Below are 15,796 nucleotides of genomic sequence, written 5' to 3'. Positions count from 1 at the left end.
TTAACATTGTAACTTACTGAAATATCAAGACGGATCCTGCAGTTCAATTCATAGACCTGCACGATTGGATGGTTCCTTCATATTGCAAAATTCCTTTCCAGATCCAATTGCATAGGGAGAAAGGAGTGTGTAATAACAAAACCCGTTTAATTTGGTTAATCCGCTTTACGCTCTAAACATCATCATTAAGACCCTGGGAAGACAGTTATATGATATATCTATGCAGGTAGCCGTAGGTCTCGGCATATCTATGCATACCGCAAAAGATTGCACACGAGGATGCACCTCTTGCTGCCGGAAATTTGGACAAGTTACTACTGTGCTCTATTACTCTGTGAAATTCTCTCTGCGATAATGTGGTAGCACAGTAATGATGATACAGAAGAACAAAGAAACCGAAGTGCGATTACCTTCAGAAACCAATCCACTAAGTCTACAGACCAATGGTACAAAATGATTTCTCTTGGACTAAAATCTTTTACTTTCTGGTAGAAAATAACCATTATTTAGTCTAACTATCCTTCTCCACTTGCATTGAAAACAACACTACAATTATAATATACACGCATTAATCCCTTTGAAGGGTCCCAAAATCCACTAGTGGAAACTGTTCCCTTGATACCAAAGTGCTTTCATCACTAACCACCAGCCCCTATGGTCCCACCACTGAGGTGCAACAAGAACTGCATATCAAGAAGTCTGAAGTTTGACATTTTCTCCGCTGCTCCAACCGAGTAAGGAGATTTCCATTATCCTTAACATGCAGTGTCAACCAAGCCTTTGAATAAGGTAGAGGTGGATTGTGGAGTCAGATTTCAAACAAAAGGGAGTCAAATTAGGAAGAGTCTGGATTGGATAGGACTAAAGGATGACTTCTGTTGGAGGATTATGATGGGGGGCTGGACTCGGGTTTCGCAAGTGTCACAGTGTCGCGAGGTTGTGTGTGGTAGATAGCTGAGGCAAGGGATATGGGCATAATGCAGAGTGCCTTGGATTGAAGAAGTTGCATGGCAGCCCCAACATTTTCTTCCATAAGCTTGGCGACTTGCCGTTCTGTACCATCATTTGACCACTTCTCCCAGGCTGGCTGAGCTCTTCCACCATCGCCACTTTCTTCCTTCGGGAATAAGCCACAGTGATGATATTAGAAAGCGTATAGAAAATTTCATGTGAAAAATCATGCTTTTTTTTTTTTTTTTCCTTTTTGGATCAGATACCTCTATTGATGATATAGGGATATCTGTCACAAGTGGAGCCACAGCACCCGCTCCTCCCAATCGGCTCATACTCAACACCTGGAAATTGATGGTTTACATGAGAAAAACATGTAACAAAGTGATGCAAAAAATGCTCAGGAGCCCAGCTTTAAGACGCTAGGTCAGCAAAATGAAGCAGGCAATTGATATGCATGCCATGACAAGTTAATACGAAAGGAAAGATAATATAGAAATTGTTTCCAACCATTCTCTTCTTACAAGATGGTTGTATCTTGCATCGAAGTTTTCATGGTTTTCAATGCTATAAAATATCATATCATGGTACTAGATTTAGCCATTTAACCCAATTTACGCATGGACATCACAAGACATTAAAAAAAAAAAAAAAGAAAACAACTGACATCCAATGGTAATACGATAGTGTTTTAACAATTATATTACAGAAGATGTTTGAGGATTATGATTAAGAGTAAATTTGACAACAATGAAAGTGTTAGGGAGTAAAGAGTTGCCTGCCAATAAACATATTAGCTGGAAATGGCTGAAGCTTTCTTTTGATGCAAAAAGTTTAGTGATCCAGTATCATAAAATAAAAAGCAATGCAGGAGGCAGTTGTAAAACACCCATTAGATGCTACCCATGCATATACGGGGACATCCTTGCTAAATATTCACAACATATTTGCATCTTAATCAAGTAAAAGTTAGACTTATACTGGTTTACCTTCACTTGGAGTCTCAAGAACTTCACATAATCCACAATTTCATCAAGCATAGCTGCTCTATCAGTCTGCACAAAAATTTCAGGTAGAGTATGAGCTCTAATTATAAAAACATGGACAAGGCACATTAAAGAAGTTCAAAATCTGATTCTTTTTATTTCACCCAAAAATAGAATTTAAAGTACTAAAAAATGCTATACACAATGGCAGAGAGAAAGCTTACCTTGTTAACACTGGGAACTAACTCTTGCAATGCCCTTATTCTTTCTGCTATTCTTTCTCGCCGCAACTGTAATAAGAGAAGAAAATATCCAATCATATACTTTTATTTTCAAATTATGCAGTTTCATTATTGCATTAAACCAAATCATGCAATCATTCAAATTAAGCCTGAGAAAGTTTATTCTTTTGCAATAATAATGAATGTTAAGAGATTTCGCCATGACTGTTATCCCCAAGGGACCAAAACAGAGATATTTTACTCTTACTAGAAACAGAATGTACTGTTGATTAATCCAAGAATTCATCCTTTTACAAGAATTATTAGAGAAAATCCATATAAGAGTACCAATTCTAAAACCATTTTGTGGAATCAGTTATGCATACCCGCTCTGCTATGCTGTGTGGGTCCGTTGCTTGGCCTCGTCTAGCTCGTACCCTTGGCCGAATTGCAGGTGGATGAGGCGCTGCAGGAGCTGTATTTGTCATTGACTGCCCATGAAAACCCTGTGAAGGTAAAACGATAATCTATAGTGGGTTGCTGACGACATCCACAGCAGGACATAATAATAATAGTAATAATAATAAGTACGCATCCGCCTTAAATTTCGAGCTACACCAATCAACCAACCCCAGAAGTGGGCAAACCGCCTAAACAAAAACTGAAATTCATAATTATCCCCTAGTGTATTTTCAGAATTCCCCAGAAACAATTGATTGAGTGGTATTCACTTCTTGAACTACAGCATTTTTTAAATTACTGTTATCGTAACGGCTAACTTACCATGGTCATCTACTATACAACGTTTGAGCTTTAAAATATGAAAGATACCGGAGCAGTAATTTCACCCCAAATTCCCAACTATCCCTAATTGATTAAACGTTGCCAAATTCGCAAACAGATTTCTCAAAAGGTTACCGGTCTAGCAGAAGAGGATGCGCGGGAATCAACAAGATCGTCACGGAGGAACCTCTTCCCACTCCCAGATACATCGTTAAACCCTGCTTTCCCTTGCTCTAGGCTCAACCCCAACGGAAACCCCCCACCTCCACTTCCAACTCCAACTCCAACTCCAACACCGTATGCACCCCCCATACCAACTCCAAGCCCCATCCCCATAGCACCCAAGTGAGACGCGCCATCGCCCGAGCCAAGCTGCAGCATCATGGCAGCCTCGTTACCAGCCAAGTTGGCGTCGGCTCCGGCGGCATAGCTCGGAAACCCTAAAATCTGCTCGAGAAAGTCGTCGGAGGGGGTTTCACCTGGATTGTTGGCCATGGAGCGATTCAGGTCTGAACTGGAATCGTTTAAATTGGCAATACACAATTGCATTCGATGGCAAACAATTGAGAACACTCAATACAAATTTATATATATATGTGTGTGTGTGTATAGGCGCTCTAGAGTGAGCGTATGTACGTATTGACGTGTGTTAGAGAGAGAGAGAGAGGGAGAGTAGCAGCTTTCTCTGTTCAACTTTGTTTTCAGCAGCAGAGAGCAGAGAGTGAGAAGAAAAGAGAGGGGGGAGCGGAAAAGCGGGTGCCCCTTTTTCTCGCCTTCCCCTTAAAAATGATTCCACTTTTCCTCATTTTTACTTCTCTACCCATTTTTCTTCATTTCCAATATTTTTTCCTCTTAATTTCTCCACACCCTCAATTTATTATATTATATTATATTTATATACATCAAATCACTAATACTTTGATTTTTTTATTAACTTTATATATATCACTATTAACCGTTTAATATATATTCTTATTACAGTTTTCTCCACTTATATACTAACATCTCAAATTTCATTCCATTAAAATTAAAACACAAGCAATCACGGCTTCAACACTCCAATCTGTTAAATCACATATTATACTTCACCTTATACAATTTAACTTGTAACACAAAGTACAATTATTATATCCAACCGCTTAAACTTTTAGGTAAAGTGATGACCTAATGATAATTTTTGGGTCGTTCATCTTTTTAAAGAAACATTAATTATTTTTTTTCCCTCGTTAAAAGTAAAACAACTTTATGCTTTACTTTTAGTGCTTTCCTTTCTGGACTTGAGAGTTTTCCTCTAAACATGGGTTTAAACCCTTGGCATAGCTTTTCCCAGCCATTTTCTATCACAAAGCAAAATTGTGCTACTTAGTCCAACTTCATGTCACCAAAGTCTTCCAGATGGAAAAACCTTGCCAATCAAACTCTTATTTTGAAAAAAACTGGATGGAAATCGTTTTCAAGACTTGCAAGGGTCAAACTAGTGGACCATTACCAATGTTAAAATCAAGTGGGGACATCATTATCACATGCTAAACAATTTCATACTCAGCAAACAATCCGACACAAGTTTGACTTGCATATTCAAAAGGGTCATGATTCAGATTTCCATAGCTTTGAGGAAAATTTCAGCAATCTGATGTAGACACAAAGGCAGACTTTGGAAAGAATTTGGTAGTTGCCAATGTTGCAGCACTGGTTATTGACTGGTAGGAGGATCACAGAAAACAAGAGGGTTCATGAACATAATCTCTCTATCGATGTGGTAATAATTATATATACGTAAATGATATTAATTGTCACAATACCACAAGATTACATATTTCGCGATGTGGACAGCGTATTTGATAAGAGTACGAATTATGAAAAAGTACGTATGAACTGTGCTAATTTATAAACCAACCTAAAACAATATCCAAAATAAAGTAAAAGATCGTAGACGAAGCAAAAAGAAGTGGAATGTGATTCCACCTAGAATCAGAACCAACTAATCTTATGTAATAGATTCTAGAGTATTATTACATGTTGAGAGAATTCTTCATGGAGAAAGGAAACAAGCTATCAGTGTTTTGGTACCTATAAAGGAATGTTTCTTTAACATACTGTACTTGGTATTAAAATAAGTTGGTTCGCTGTGCTTTATGCAGTTGTACCAACTCAACCTAGCACTCAAAATTGGACGGATAGGTTTCGGAAATCCTTGGCCAGTCAAAGCTTCCCTTAACTTGTTCTAATTTATCTCATATGGCATGAAAACTTTGAATTTTCGTCAAGAAGTTTGAAGCTAGAATGCCAACCTAGCCATGAGTGATTTTTAATCAAACATATAGTTACAAGTGCCCCAAAGGAGAAAAGGAGTTAAGCTATTGCTAATTATGTACTTGAAAACAGTACGTCTCCATGTACCCGAATATAAGCCTGATCGAAGCCAGCCCACCAGAGTATAGATACTACAGTTTTACGTGGAGATGGTGGTACTGACAATTAATATTTTGTGATTCTCACTATCATCACATTTTACTTTGAGAAGAAACTCCACTTCCAGGCTCCTACAGTTAGAGCTAGAAACAAAGGAGACTGCTGCAAGCCTTCAGAAGGCCACCACATCTGGCTCCTGAAATTAGATTCGAGGGAGGTCAATGAAGGTAAAGAAGACGGAAGCATCAAGAAAAATGACATGTAGACCTAATAATGTGTACAACAAATGAGATGTTCTGTCTTGAATGATATGCCTTTTTCTATCCTTCTAATTATGTTTACCTAGTGAGCAATTGAGCCATTTGAAGCCAAATGTGCAAAGATTGATGCTTAGTTTCACATTTTGCATGATGTAATTCTAGTATTATCAAAATGCAGGCCAAATTTAAGACGATTAAAGCCATTTCTCTCAACTAGTTGTGATGATGTTCACATATTAGGCTACAGGAGTGTCACATCCATTTGTTTCTATAAGTTTGAGAAAAAAACCAAGGCTGATACAAGTCAATCCGATAAAATATGGAAAGAGGGAATGCTACCTATTCATTCACTTTTTATTTGGTTTTGAGCCTGAGAGAAAAAGTTCTTTGCATTGCGTGCCACATCCTCCTCAAGTACTGCCTCCAACAATATGTCAGATCCCCTTAAGTCATCTGAAACAGAACGCACTAGTAAGTTCTTCAAAAAGCATCAGGAGCTAATAATTGCATAATATTACCACTAAAAAATGCATTCCCTATCTTGATGGAGACCTTGACTTATGTGCTCCATGACATGCATGACACAGTGGCAGAAGAATAAGAAAAGAAATAACTGCAGCATATTCCTAACTAGACAGATGCATACAGATTAAAATCCCAGAACAGAATCTTCAAAACGATCACCTTTTCGACTGGGCAACAAGTTTGCACTTTCAGCTGATATCGGAAGAACAATGAACTGACCGGAATCATCCTTTAGTTCACTAAGAACTTCATCCATGGAATTTGCAGTTAAGTGAGTGGATTCAGCAAATCTTGCATATGCAGTTGCTTGGCTATGTATATCAGAAAGTGGGGAGGTTGTTGAACTGTGATCCTTAAGGAACTATCAATGTCATTCACTAAAAAGGAAAACAGAGTATACATCACAAATAGTATTAATTACTAGAAGTTACCTTGGCCATGCTAGTAGTCTCTGTGCTCTCAACTCTGACTGTGCCCTCTTCAGTGGGTTTTGAAGATTCCTTGTCCACTATATTCCAGTAATGAAACTAAGTCAGTCATAAAACGAGAAGATCTATCTGAATAAAACACAATAAGTTTTACCCAAAGAGATACCATTTTTAATGGGTGGTTGGCTAGCAATATTGTCCACTAGCCTTGTTGTCAAGGGACCAGGATTCATGAAGGAGATGGACCGAATTTCATGGCGTATGGCTTCTAATTGAGCCATTGTATCTTGCAGTTCTTTATGCACCTGCCAGATTCTAATTCAAGCTTTCATATTAAAAAATCCAATTGTATACAAATAATGCTACATCTAAAGCATGGAGGATAACATTGCGAATTTGAATGCTAACAACAGAGAGCGTAACAGTATCTTCAGCATTCCCGCTGAAATGAACCACTCAATTCAGCTTATCAAATCCACGCACATAAAACTAAAGCAAATAACACTTCACGCAAACATGTAATGAACATATCATTAACAAATATCTTTTAAGCCCCAGGATGAACTTAATCGCACTAAGACAAAAACCTGGCGAGCTTGAGATTGCTGCATAACGCTTTCGAATTGACCACGTGCCATTTGAACATATCCAATCGCACGCCCAGCTAACCTCCCCGCTGTTCTAGCTATAATCGGCAGATCCTTTGGCCCTAATTTTCAACCAAATTTAATATAATAATAAAAAAAAAACGTTTTCGCATCAATAATAAAATAGTCCGAAATGTAAATCAAGCCTTACTCTAATTACGCAAATCAATAAAATAGAAAAAAGAATGAGCAAAATTTCGTGTAATTATTCAAACCTCGGCAGAAATTCAAATAACAGCAATCACGCGCAACTTATATACGCGGAGAGACATAAACTTCAGAGAGAGTGTACCGATAAGAGCAGCCGTAGCTCCCAGCAGGAGGAATAGTTCACCATACGAAATTCCGAGCATTCTAACTCCGGCGATTTATTCTCCGGTGGATCTTCCGGGAAGAAGAAATGGAGAGAAACAGAGTGCGAATGGTTTGGTGAGCTGTCTATGGCTATTGGGCTTTATTAGTGGGTTTGACTCAAATGGGTGAGCCTATAGATGGGCTTTATTAGTGGGTTTAACTCAAATGGGTGGGCCTATAGATGGGCTTTATTAGCTGGTATGCTCAAATGGGTGGGCCTGTAGATGGGCTTTATTAGCCGGTATGACTCAAATGGGTGGGCCTATAGATGGGCTTTATTAGTGGGTTTGACTCAAATGGGTGGGCCTATAGATGGGCCTATTAACGGGCTTTATTTCAAACTTACATTTTAAAGAAAAGGACAGAGAATGGGCTTATTTGTTTTGTGAATTTTTATCTCAACATAAGATTAGTTGAATTAAAGATTGTTGATTATCATGCAATTCATTATATATTTAATATATTAAAATTTATAAATTAATTTAATATATTAATAATTTAACAATAAATAAATAAACAATAAACTGCTTAGAGATACACCCACATATTTGTAATTGAAAAAACCTTCGTTAGTTCACTGAGAATTAATTTTGTAATTGATGAAGAATCTCAATCATGAATGTAAATAAATTGAGTTGGGTTGTATATATAATTATTTTAATTTTTTTTCCATTTAAAGATTATATTAGAATTTAATTTTTTATTAATAATTAAATTAAACTAGAATAGTTTTAATTTAATTCATTGTGTATAACCAATTGAATTCAAATGAATTTTTAGTATTTAATCTGAAATTGAAAATCGAATAATTCAATTTGATAATTATAGAATGTAATCAATAATTTTTGAAAATGCCTAATAAGTAAACAAACTAATTTACCACATATTCGTATTCCGATTGAATTGATTCTCTGGTAAAATAATCAAATCTAATTGTTTCAGTATTTATTATATTTTTTTTTAAATAATTAAATACATATATCAACTTGTCAATTGCGGATTAAGTGTGTATATATATCCCTAATTTCATGTCGAAGTATATGTTAGAAAGCAACTGAACACAAGAAAACGAGGTTTGAAGATTACTTGTTGGAAATGGCCGCTGCTCTGCAGACAACTTGCTTCCTCCGACTCAAGAACAATTACAATGTGATACAGTGCCGTTCTTCAACCAACAGAGCATTCAAATGTAAGCCCCCCATGGCCACTCTCGCAGCTGCTCCAACTGTTGGGCTCTCTGAGACTTTCTCAAGATTAAAACAAAAGGGAAAAGTATGAATTCATCTTCTTTTGTTGTTTTCTTTTTTTTCATCTTCTAGTCTATTTTGATTTGAACAGCGAAAGTAATTTTTATTTATGATTATCTGGTGTCTGTCTGGGGTTTGGGGTGAGGGGACTTTTGTTTTAGTTGGTTATGTCTGGAGAATTTTCAGTGGCGCTGAAGCAAATTTCTGTTGATGATGATTTGTTTTGGTTTTTGTTAATGTTGTTAATGGGTCTGTTAATTGGATGGTTTTGTTTTGTTGCTAGCAGATTTTGGTGGCTTTTCCTCAGTTATAGATTTCGGTTGTTTAACCATTACTTATTTTCTTGTAATGCAATTTATGGAGCAAAAGTGGCATCTTGAAGTCATTATTCATTCTGATTCTGTAAATTGATTGAAAATAAACATCTCCCCTGAAAAATGAGCAAAGAAAGGTCACTTGGGACAAAATTAAATGAAAGAGATAACGGCTCAATTTTCACATAGAAAGTGTGATCATAAGTTTTGTTTAATTATTGTGTATATAGACATGTGATTGATATTGATAATTCTATTTTTGACTAAACAGTTGATTAATACTCTTTCAAGAATGTGTTATTGGTTGTACTGTACATTACTGCATTAATTTAAAGAATTTGGAATTTTCAGAAATGGATATTTCATTTTCTCAATGTTTACATTTATAACCATGCTTTTGGTGTAAAAAGGTGGCATTCATTCCGTATATCACAGCCGGTGATCCTGACCTTCCAACCACCGCAGAAGCGCTGAAAGTCCTTGACTCATGCGGCTCAGACATTATTGAATTAGGAGTGCCTTATTCAGACCCTTTGGCTGACGGTCCTGTTATCCAGGTTTGAAATGTGGTGAAAGGAAATTTTATCTTAGAATGTATTTAACATGGTGTGTGAATAATCTACTGTAGAAGTTTTCTTTTGTGTTATTTATCAAAAAGTTAATTCTTTCTTATTTCTTTTCACAGGCTGCTGCCACACGTTCATTAGCCAGAGGAACCAATTTCGATAAAATCATTGCAATGTTGAAGGAAGTAAGTTACGGTTTTTATTTAAGCCACAAAAGTGATTAGAAGATGCTGTTTAGCATGGTAATGAAGCGAGGTTACATTTTCCTGGCTTTGTCTTTCTTGATGTACCTTAACCACACAAATCTGACGCTTTATAGTGACACTTCTTTAATGGTTCGTTTGGGTCTTCATGAACTATCATCAAGAACTTTTTGGGACACGAAACCTTGTTCAATGCTCATTGTTGCTAGATGTATTTTGTTTTTCTATAGCTTAGCAAACCCTTACCAACCTTTTGAGCATATTTTTATATTACAGTTTCTTAGGATAACCATTTTTTGCTTCTTGAAAGGTGGTACCTCAATTATCTTGTCCAGTCGCACTATTCTCATATTATAATCCAATACTCAAGCGCGGCACAGAAAAATTCATGACCACTTTGAAAGATACTGGAATACATGGTAATTGTCCTTACACTTCACATCCTCCCATTTTTTAACATAGAATAGAGAATTTATCTTATTTGGCAAAGATCCCATTTTAAGGTTTTTAGTCTGTTCACCATACATGCGATCATTCTACCATAACAAGACTTTGTGAAAAAGCATGGCATGGGACTAGGTTTATGGTTAAGCGCAAGAACAGTTTCAAGTTTCATATCAGTAAATTGATTGCTCGATCTAATATTTGAATCAATGCCACGATATCCTTCTATAGTCCATTCGATTATTTTACAGCTTTGCCTCCTCTCTTGAATTATGGCACATTTTTTGCAACTACATAAATCGAATTTTATCTAGGAGTTTATTGTTTGCAGGACTTGTTGTGCCGGATGTACCTCTGGAGGAGACTGAGATATTGAGAAAGGAAGCTAGTAATAATAATATAGAACTGGTTGGCTTTCCTAACAGTTTAATTCCTACCTTGATTTTTTTGAAATCCAGAGTTTGCTTCATATGTTTGCTAGTGGTGATCACCTGACGTCACCTGGAAACCTGTTTCATGATTAAAGAAATTGCCCCAGGCATCGTGGTAGAAAGTCAATACTTATGTTCCTGTAATTTCTTAGGATAATCATGAAGCTCAAATATGTCAGTGGTTTAATCATTTTCTGTTTGCACGAAAATTTAAAGATAAATTGTAAAAGTTTGGTTTGGATTTCAAGAAATTATTCAAGATAATAAGTGGTCTTTGAAATTGGAAACTTTTACCTTACTTTTGATAATCTCGTGATGCTATCCATCAGCACAGGTTGTGGGTTTGTAGCTTAAATTTTCTGCAAGAATCATGGATACATATGGAAATAAACTATCGGTGTCAGGAAAAGTAGCAACAAGATCTTGAGAAATACTTTATGATACTTTGTCATAGGGAAACACATCATGTTGGGTGGCAATCTGTATTATCAAGATATCACTGCATTGATTAATTGAACTGTTTTCATTCAGTGCACTGATGGCCTTAGTTCTGTGTATGATTGATTCTAGTTTGCCATTTCAGGTGCTGCTCACAACACCCACTACTCCAACAATACGAATGAAAGCTATTGTTGAAGCTTCAGAAGGATTTGTCTATCTTGTAAGGTTCCTACTTCCTTTTTGGAACAGGGGTTATCTGTGGACGTCTAGATCAGTATCTTGCTTTTTCCTGTTTCTTCTTCATGCTTCCATTGCCAGTTTATACCCCTAAATGAGGCTAAAAAAGTGACTTCATTTCTTGGCTTTGGTCACAAAACTCTTCCTATGTAGATCTTTCAGACTCATCATTTTGTTTCCTACTGTTTTGCAACTGGGTATTTATTAACATTGTTAGCTTGACGAGCTCCTGTGTGCTGTACTGCTCAAAATTTAATGCTTGCTTTCAAATCCTCATCGATGGGTGTTTTCTGTTCTGAGCAAATCTCAGTTCAAACACTGGCGCGCTGGGGAAGGTCCAGCTGAATGCAGAAGAAATTTTAAAATTTTCAAATTCACATCTCTTTTCCACTTTGCCCAAGTTGATCTATTTTTCTTCTTAATATATCAATAGGTGAGTGCAGTGGGAGTTACTGGAGCACGAGCATCTGTCAGTGAAAAGGTTCAATCTCTTCTACAAGAAATTAAGGAGGTAAATATGTTTCTTATCTCATTAGTTTGACCCCTAACTAGACATTTTTAGTAGCTCTACTGACTGTTGTTGCCAGTTTGGTTTGTGAAAATCACCACCACAGGTTTTATCATACCTCTTCTCTGTTTATTTTTGTTTGGCTTTGTCTTCAATGTAGATGAAGTATCTGAGGCAATCATGATTTAAAGTTCGTCAACCTATGAGAAATTAGCAGTTCCTGTATAGCTGACATTTTCTTTTCTTTTGTTCTTTCTTTCAATTCTCTCTATCTCTCTCACATTCAGGTAACAAACAAGCCAGTGGCAGTTGGTTTTGGCATATCAAAACCTGAGCATGTTAAACAGGTCAGTCGTGAATGTGTAGACTGTTTAACGTGAAGTATTTCCAAGTTTAGGCATTAAAGTTGAATGGTTTGATGCTGGCAGCTAATATATTTAAGCATCACTCTTTCAGGTAGCTAGTTGGGGAGCAGATGGAGTAATTGTTGGTAGTGCCATGGTAAAAATACTGGGTGAAGCCAAATCTCCTGAAGAAGGCTTAAACGAACTAGAAGCGTTCACTAAAAGCCTAAAATCTGCACTGTTATGATCAATTCTGCTTTTGCACCTTATCCTGAAACCGGGCTTCCCAGATGCAGTGAAACAGGGTCGAGGGTTTTGGATCTCCGTAGCATCACAGGTCATGAACTTCTTGAATCCACAGCCGCGTTATTTGGTGGCCTCCATTAATCAATATCAAAATTGTTTTCGTAAAAATAGGGTTTGTTGTTAGACTTCTTACTTCAATACAATTTTCAGATCGTTGGACACAAAAAGAACAATATTTTTCCAGATCTTAGCTTTGGTGTTGTCCACCATTGCGCCAATTTCTTATCGTTCTTCCTCTCCTCTTTCTTCCCATTCTATGTAAGCGTGACCAGTGCACGATCACTATGGGACGCCCAATGGTTACCATATACATATGCCCATATGCATCACATGAATATATGACTACAAGTGAGAAAAAAATCATCGTCTATTTGCAAGCTGCATAAAAGAATGTTGGGGGATAATTATTACACTTGCTAACGGATAAACATGCCATCACTTGTCTCCCAATTATGTAAGCTCAAGATTATCTTGTGTCCTTGAAATGCCCAAAAGCAAAGATTCATGTGAAAACTTGTCATAAATAACTAAAAGGGCAAAGTAATAGCACTCAGAAATACACACACAGGTAGTGTCATCTCAACAATTAAGATAATAGTGCGAACAAATAATTTAGGCAATATTTTAACGCCTTCCAGATGCCACTGATTCGGTAGAGAAGAGGTACTTCACTCTTGAAAGAACAGAGTCGTGTGCAGGGTCATACGGATGATCCTTGGAAGGAATCTCCAGGATTGCTGGGATTGGTTTGTTATAGCTGTCTACCAAAAACCTTACCATATTTGCAACCTGAAATGGACGAAAAGATGTTATCAGCGCCACAAGGGACAATTTATAGTAGTTAGGATTAAGAAACAAGCGAATAAAGAAAACTGAAAACTTACATATTGGCTGATCAACACTATTGCTATGTCTTCTCTTGTTGTGAATTCTTTGAATGCATCTTCAATCTGTTTCACCGTTGTTTCTAAACCAAAAGCAAGAAACATCAATGAGCCAATTGAACATAATGACAAATACTCAACTGAAAACCAAATACAAGACAAGACCATCTTTCTTAGGGTGGGCATATTCTGAGACCACTTTATCGACACACAGCTTTTTTGCACTATGTTCAGAGAAAGCGAAGTATATTGTGTTTGTTCCATCTTCTGGGCTTTAAATATACCGAAATGATCACAAAGACCTGTGTCCAATTATTTGAGGCTAGCTTAACAACTACTGAAGTGCTGAGTAGTAGATATGCTAAGACAGAAAAGTACAACTTTTAGTTGCACATAAATTTCCTCTCTTCTGCTTATATTACTAATCATACAACTCTAGAGTTCATGGTATGTTCAGATAGTAAAAAAGCTAGGTTAGAGAAGAACATAGCATAATTATATACCTGACCTGAGGTATCACAGCCTATCAAAATCAATACAATTTTTTATGTTTGTCAATATATTCATGCCAACCACAACTATCTAGTATGCCAAGATAACTAGACTTGAAATAAGCAGCAGCAACCTGCCAGTCAAGTCTACATTAAAAACCTATCAACACCCCAGCACTTCATGAACAATGCCAAGCAAAAGGCTCTCAAACACCAGAAGACCATCAATTATACTAAAGACTAACTTGTCTTGTATTCCACAAGCCTCTACCTTGATGTCCAATTCTATTCAAAACATTTTCATACTTTGGCACATCATCTTGTTTGCTATGTAATCTCAAATTATACTTTCCAATTACATAAACAGAATTGAAAACTACAATAGATGGAAGTGATTGTATCATGAGCTGAGCCAAAGAATTGAATGAATTATAGTAATTATTCTGATAAAAATAATTAAGAGAACAGGCATCAGACATACTTGAGTCCACAATGAGGTAATTTGTTTTCCTCCTTAGATCAACATTACCAACTCCAGCTAGCAAAAACCCAGTGATAGTGTCCTACATGAACAAGGGTCATCAGTGAAATTCATCAAATGATGTACGAGTTGCAAATAAGTTAACCAACTTGCTTAAGAAGAATTAACTCATCAAGTAGTCTAACACCTAAATCTGTATCATAATCTTCGTATAAAAAAGGCCCGAAAAGGAGAAGAGAAATTTGGAGAAATATCAGATGGTTGAGGCAGCCAATTTACGGGTCATTCTATTTTTCCCTTGTCACATTGATGAAAAAGGAGAGGGAAATATGGTTTTCACATCGGCCAAACTTGCATTTGCCAAGGCACCGGATCACAATGGGTATACACCTTACAGCTAGTAGTATTGAGTCAGCAAATAGAACTTATAGAGTCATCAAGTTAGCTCAGACGGAACGCAAGTTTTACAGCACGTGCAATTAATAAATTGATTGAAAATAGCTCACGTTTTCAACTGCCTGATACAGCATTTGAAGCCAAGTAGGGCGTGAGATTGATATGAACTTTGCACTTAAAATCAGACTTCATATGGTACCAATCGACCCAACTATGTAGCACCTTCTCTCATAAAAACTTAGATCAAGGTAATCAACCTATGACAACAGCAGTTGGAGAAGAAATCAAACCCCAGGAATGGTGTAAGGAGATGGTTGGAATTTCTGCATCTCATGGATAAAAGCAAAATATGTAGACCAAAAAGCTACACCACTTGATGAATATGCTCTCATAATAGTCATCAAACTACAGGGAAATTACCCGATTCTTTTCTCAATCTATAATCAACTAACTCAAGTACTTGAAACAACTGAAAAGAAAAAAAACGACCAAACATATCCTGAAGACAAACGATAAAGCAGACAAATAACCAACAACCACATAAAGTGAGAAAACCTGGTCCAGAAAGTCAATAGAAAACTTCAATTGGTACCTCATCAGCGATCATGGCTATGAGCGCTGAACTGCTTGTCCGGATCTGAGCTCTGTTTGCCATTGATACCAGAAATCCCAACGAATGCTGAACCTTGTAAAGAAGCAGAAAGCGGATATATATTAATTAAATCAAAAACTAAACGCAGAAAATTTTCGTTTCACAGAACTTTATCGTAATCCATGATAGTGAAACCCAATCAAAAATCAATCAGAATATTTCTCGAACATATCTCACCTTTTGGAGAGTTCGGAATTGAGTTCAGATCGTGAGAAGAGAGATTTTGAGAAGTTGAACACCAATAATGAACAGAATAAACAAAAAGAAGTAAATCAGAAATAAAT

General features: G+C 36.7%; 4 protein-coding genes across 8 annotated transcripts; 1 reads left to right on the top strand and 3 right to left on the bottom strand.

Moving 5' to 3' along the window:
• On the bottom strand, nucleotides 328-3,739 carry LOC105163330 (transcription factor UNE12). 2 transcript variants are annotated; one of them, XM_020694617.1, is made up of 6 exons: nucleotides 3,077-3,739; nucleotides 2,545-2,664; nucleotides 2,162-2,227; nucleotides 1,941-2,006; nucleotides 1,218-1,295; nucleotides 328-1,113 (listed from the first exon to the last, which is right to left on the bottom strand). In XM_020694617.1, exons 1-6 carry the CDS (start codon nucleotides 3,488-3,490, stop codon nucleotides 922-924), a joined length of 936 nt encoding a protein of 311 aa, XP_020550276.1. In that variant the 5' UTR covers nucleotides 3,491-3,739; the 3' UTR covers nucleotides 328-921. The 2 variants fall into 2 exon arrangements, with proteins under 2 accessions (XP_020550276.1, XP_011079946.1); XM_011081644.2 differs by having other exon boundaries at nucleotides 328-1,117; nucleotides 3,077-3,736.
• LOC105163327 (sec-independent protein translocase protein TatB) lies at nucleotides 5,151-7,664 on the bottom strand. Of its 3 annotated transcripts, none has more exons than XM_011081637.2 (7): nucleotides 7,506-7,664; nucleotides 7,154-7,275; nucleotides 6,733-6,871; nucleotides 6,570-6,646; nucleotides 6,298-6,490; nucleotides 5,953-6,066; nucleotides 5,151-5,549 (listed from the first exon to the last, which is right to left on the bottom strand). In XM_011081637.2, the coding sequence occupies exons 1-6, from the start codon at nucleotides 7,564-7,566 to the stop codon at nucleotides 5,957-5,959; spliced, it is 702 nt and encodes a 233-aa protein (XP_011079939.1). In that variant the 5' UTR covers nucleotides 7,567-7,664; the 3' UTR covers nucleotides 5,151-5,549; nucleotides 5,953-5,956. The 3 variants fall into 3 exon arrangements, with proteins under 3 accessions (XP_011079939.1, XP_011079940.1, XP_020550033.1); XM_011081638.2 differs by having other exon boundaries at nucleotides 7,429-7,563; XM_020694374.1 differs by lacking the exon at nucleotides 7,506-7,664 and having other exon boundaries at nucleotides 6,733-6,881.
• Nucleotides 8,598-12,827, top strand: LOC105163328 (tryptophan synthase alpha chain). Its single transcript, XM_011081640.2, has 9 exons — nucleotides 8,598-8,839; nucleotides 9,539-9,685; nucleotides 9,814-9,879; nucleotides 10,208-10,316; nucleotides 10,673-10,749; nucleotides 11,356-11,433; nucleotides 11,884-11,961; nucleotides 12,246-12,305; nucleotides 12,415-12,827. The coding sequence occupies exons 1-9, from the start codon at nucleotides 8,663-8,665 to the stop codon at nucleotides 12,547-12,549; spliced, it is 927 nt and encodes a 308-aa protein (XP_011079942.1). The 5' UTR covers nucleotides 8,598-8,662; the 3' UTR covers nucleotides 12,550-12,827.
• LOC105163329 (V-type proton ATPase subunit F) lies at nucleotides 12,958-15,795 on the bottom strand. 2 transcript variants are annotated; one of them, XM_011081642.2, is made up of 5 exons: nucleotides 15,690-15,795; nucleotides 15,453-15,545; nucleotides 14,465-14,546; nucleotides 13,493-13,575; nucleotides 12,958-13,397 (listed from the first exon to the last, which is right to left on the bottom strand). In XM_011081642.2, the coding sequence occupies exons 2-5, from the start codon at nucleotides 15,513-15,515 to the stop codon at nucleotides 13,233-13,235; spliced, it is 393 nt and encodes a 130-aa protein (XP_011079944.1). In that variant the 5' UTR covers nucleotides 15,516-15,545; nucleotides 15,690-15,795; the 3' UTR covers nucleotides 12,958-13,232. The 2 variants fall into 2 exon arrangements, with proteins under 2 accessions (XP_011079944.1, XP_011079945.1); XM_011081643.2 differs by having other exon boundaries at nucleotides 15,453-15,539.

Source organism: Sesamum indicum, linkage group LG6 (assembly GCF_000512975.1).
Source record: "Sesamum indicum cultivar Zhongzhi No. 13 linkage group LG6, S_indicum_v1.0, whole genome shotgun sequence".
NCBI classification, from domain to species: Eukaryota; Viridiplantae; Streptophyta; class Magnoliopsida; order Lamiales; family Pedaliaceae; genus Sesamum; species Sesamum indicum.
This window is presented reverse-complemented; position numbering and strand designations above follow the sequence as displayed.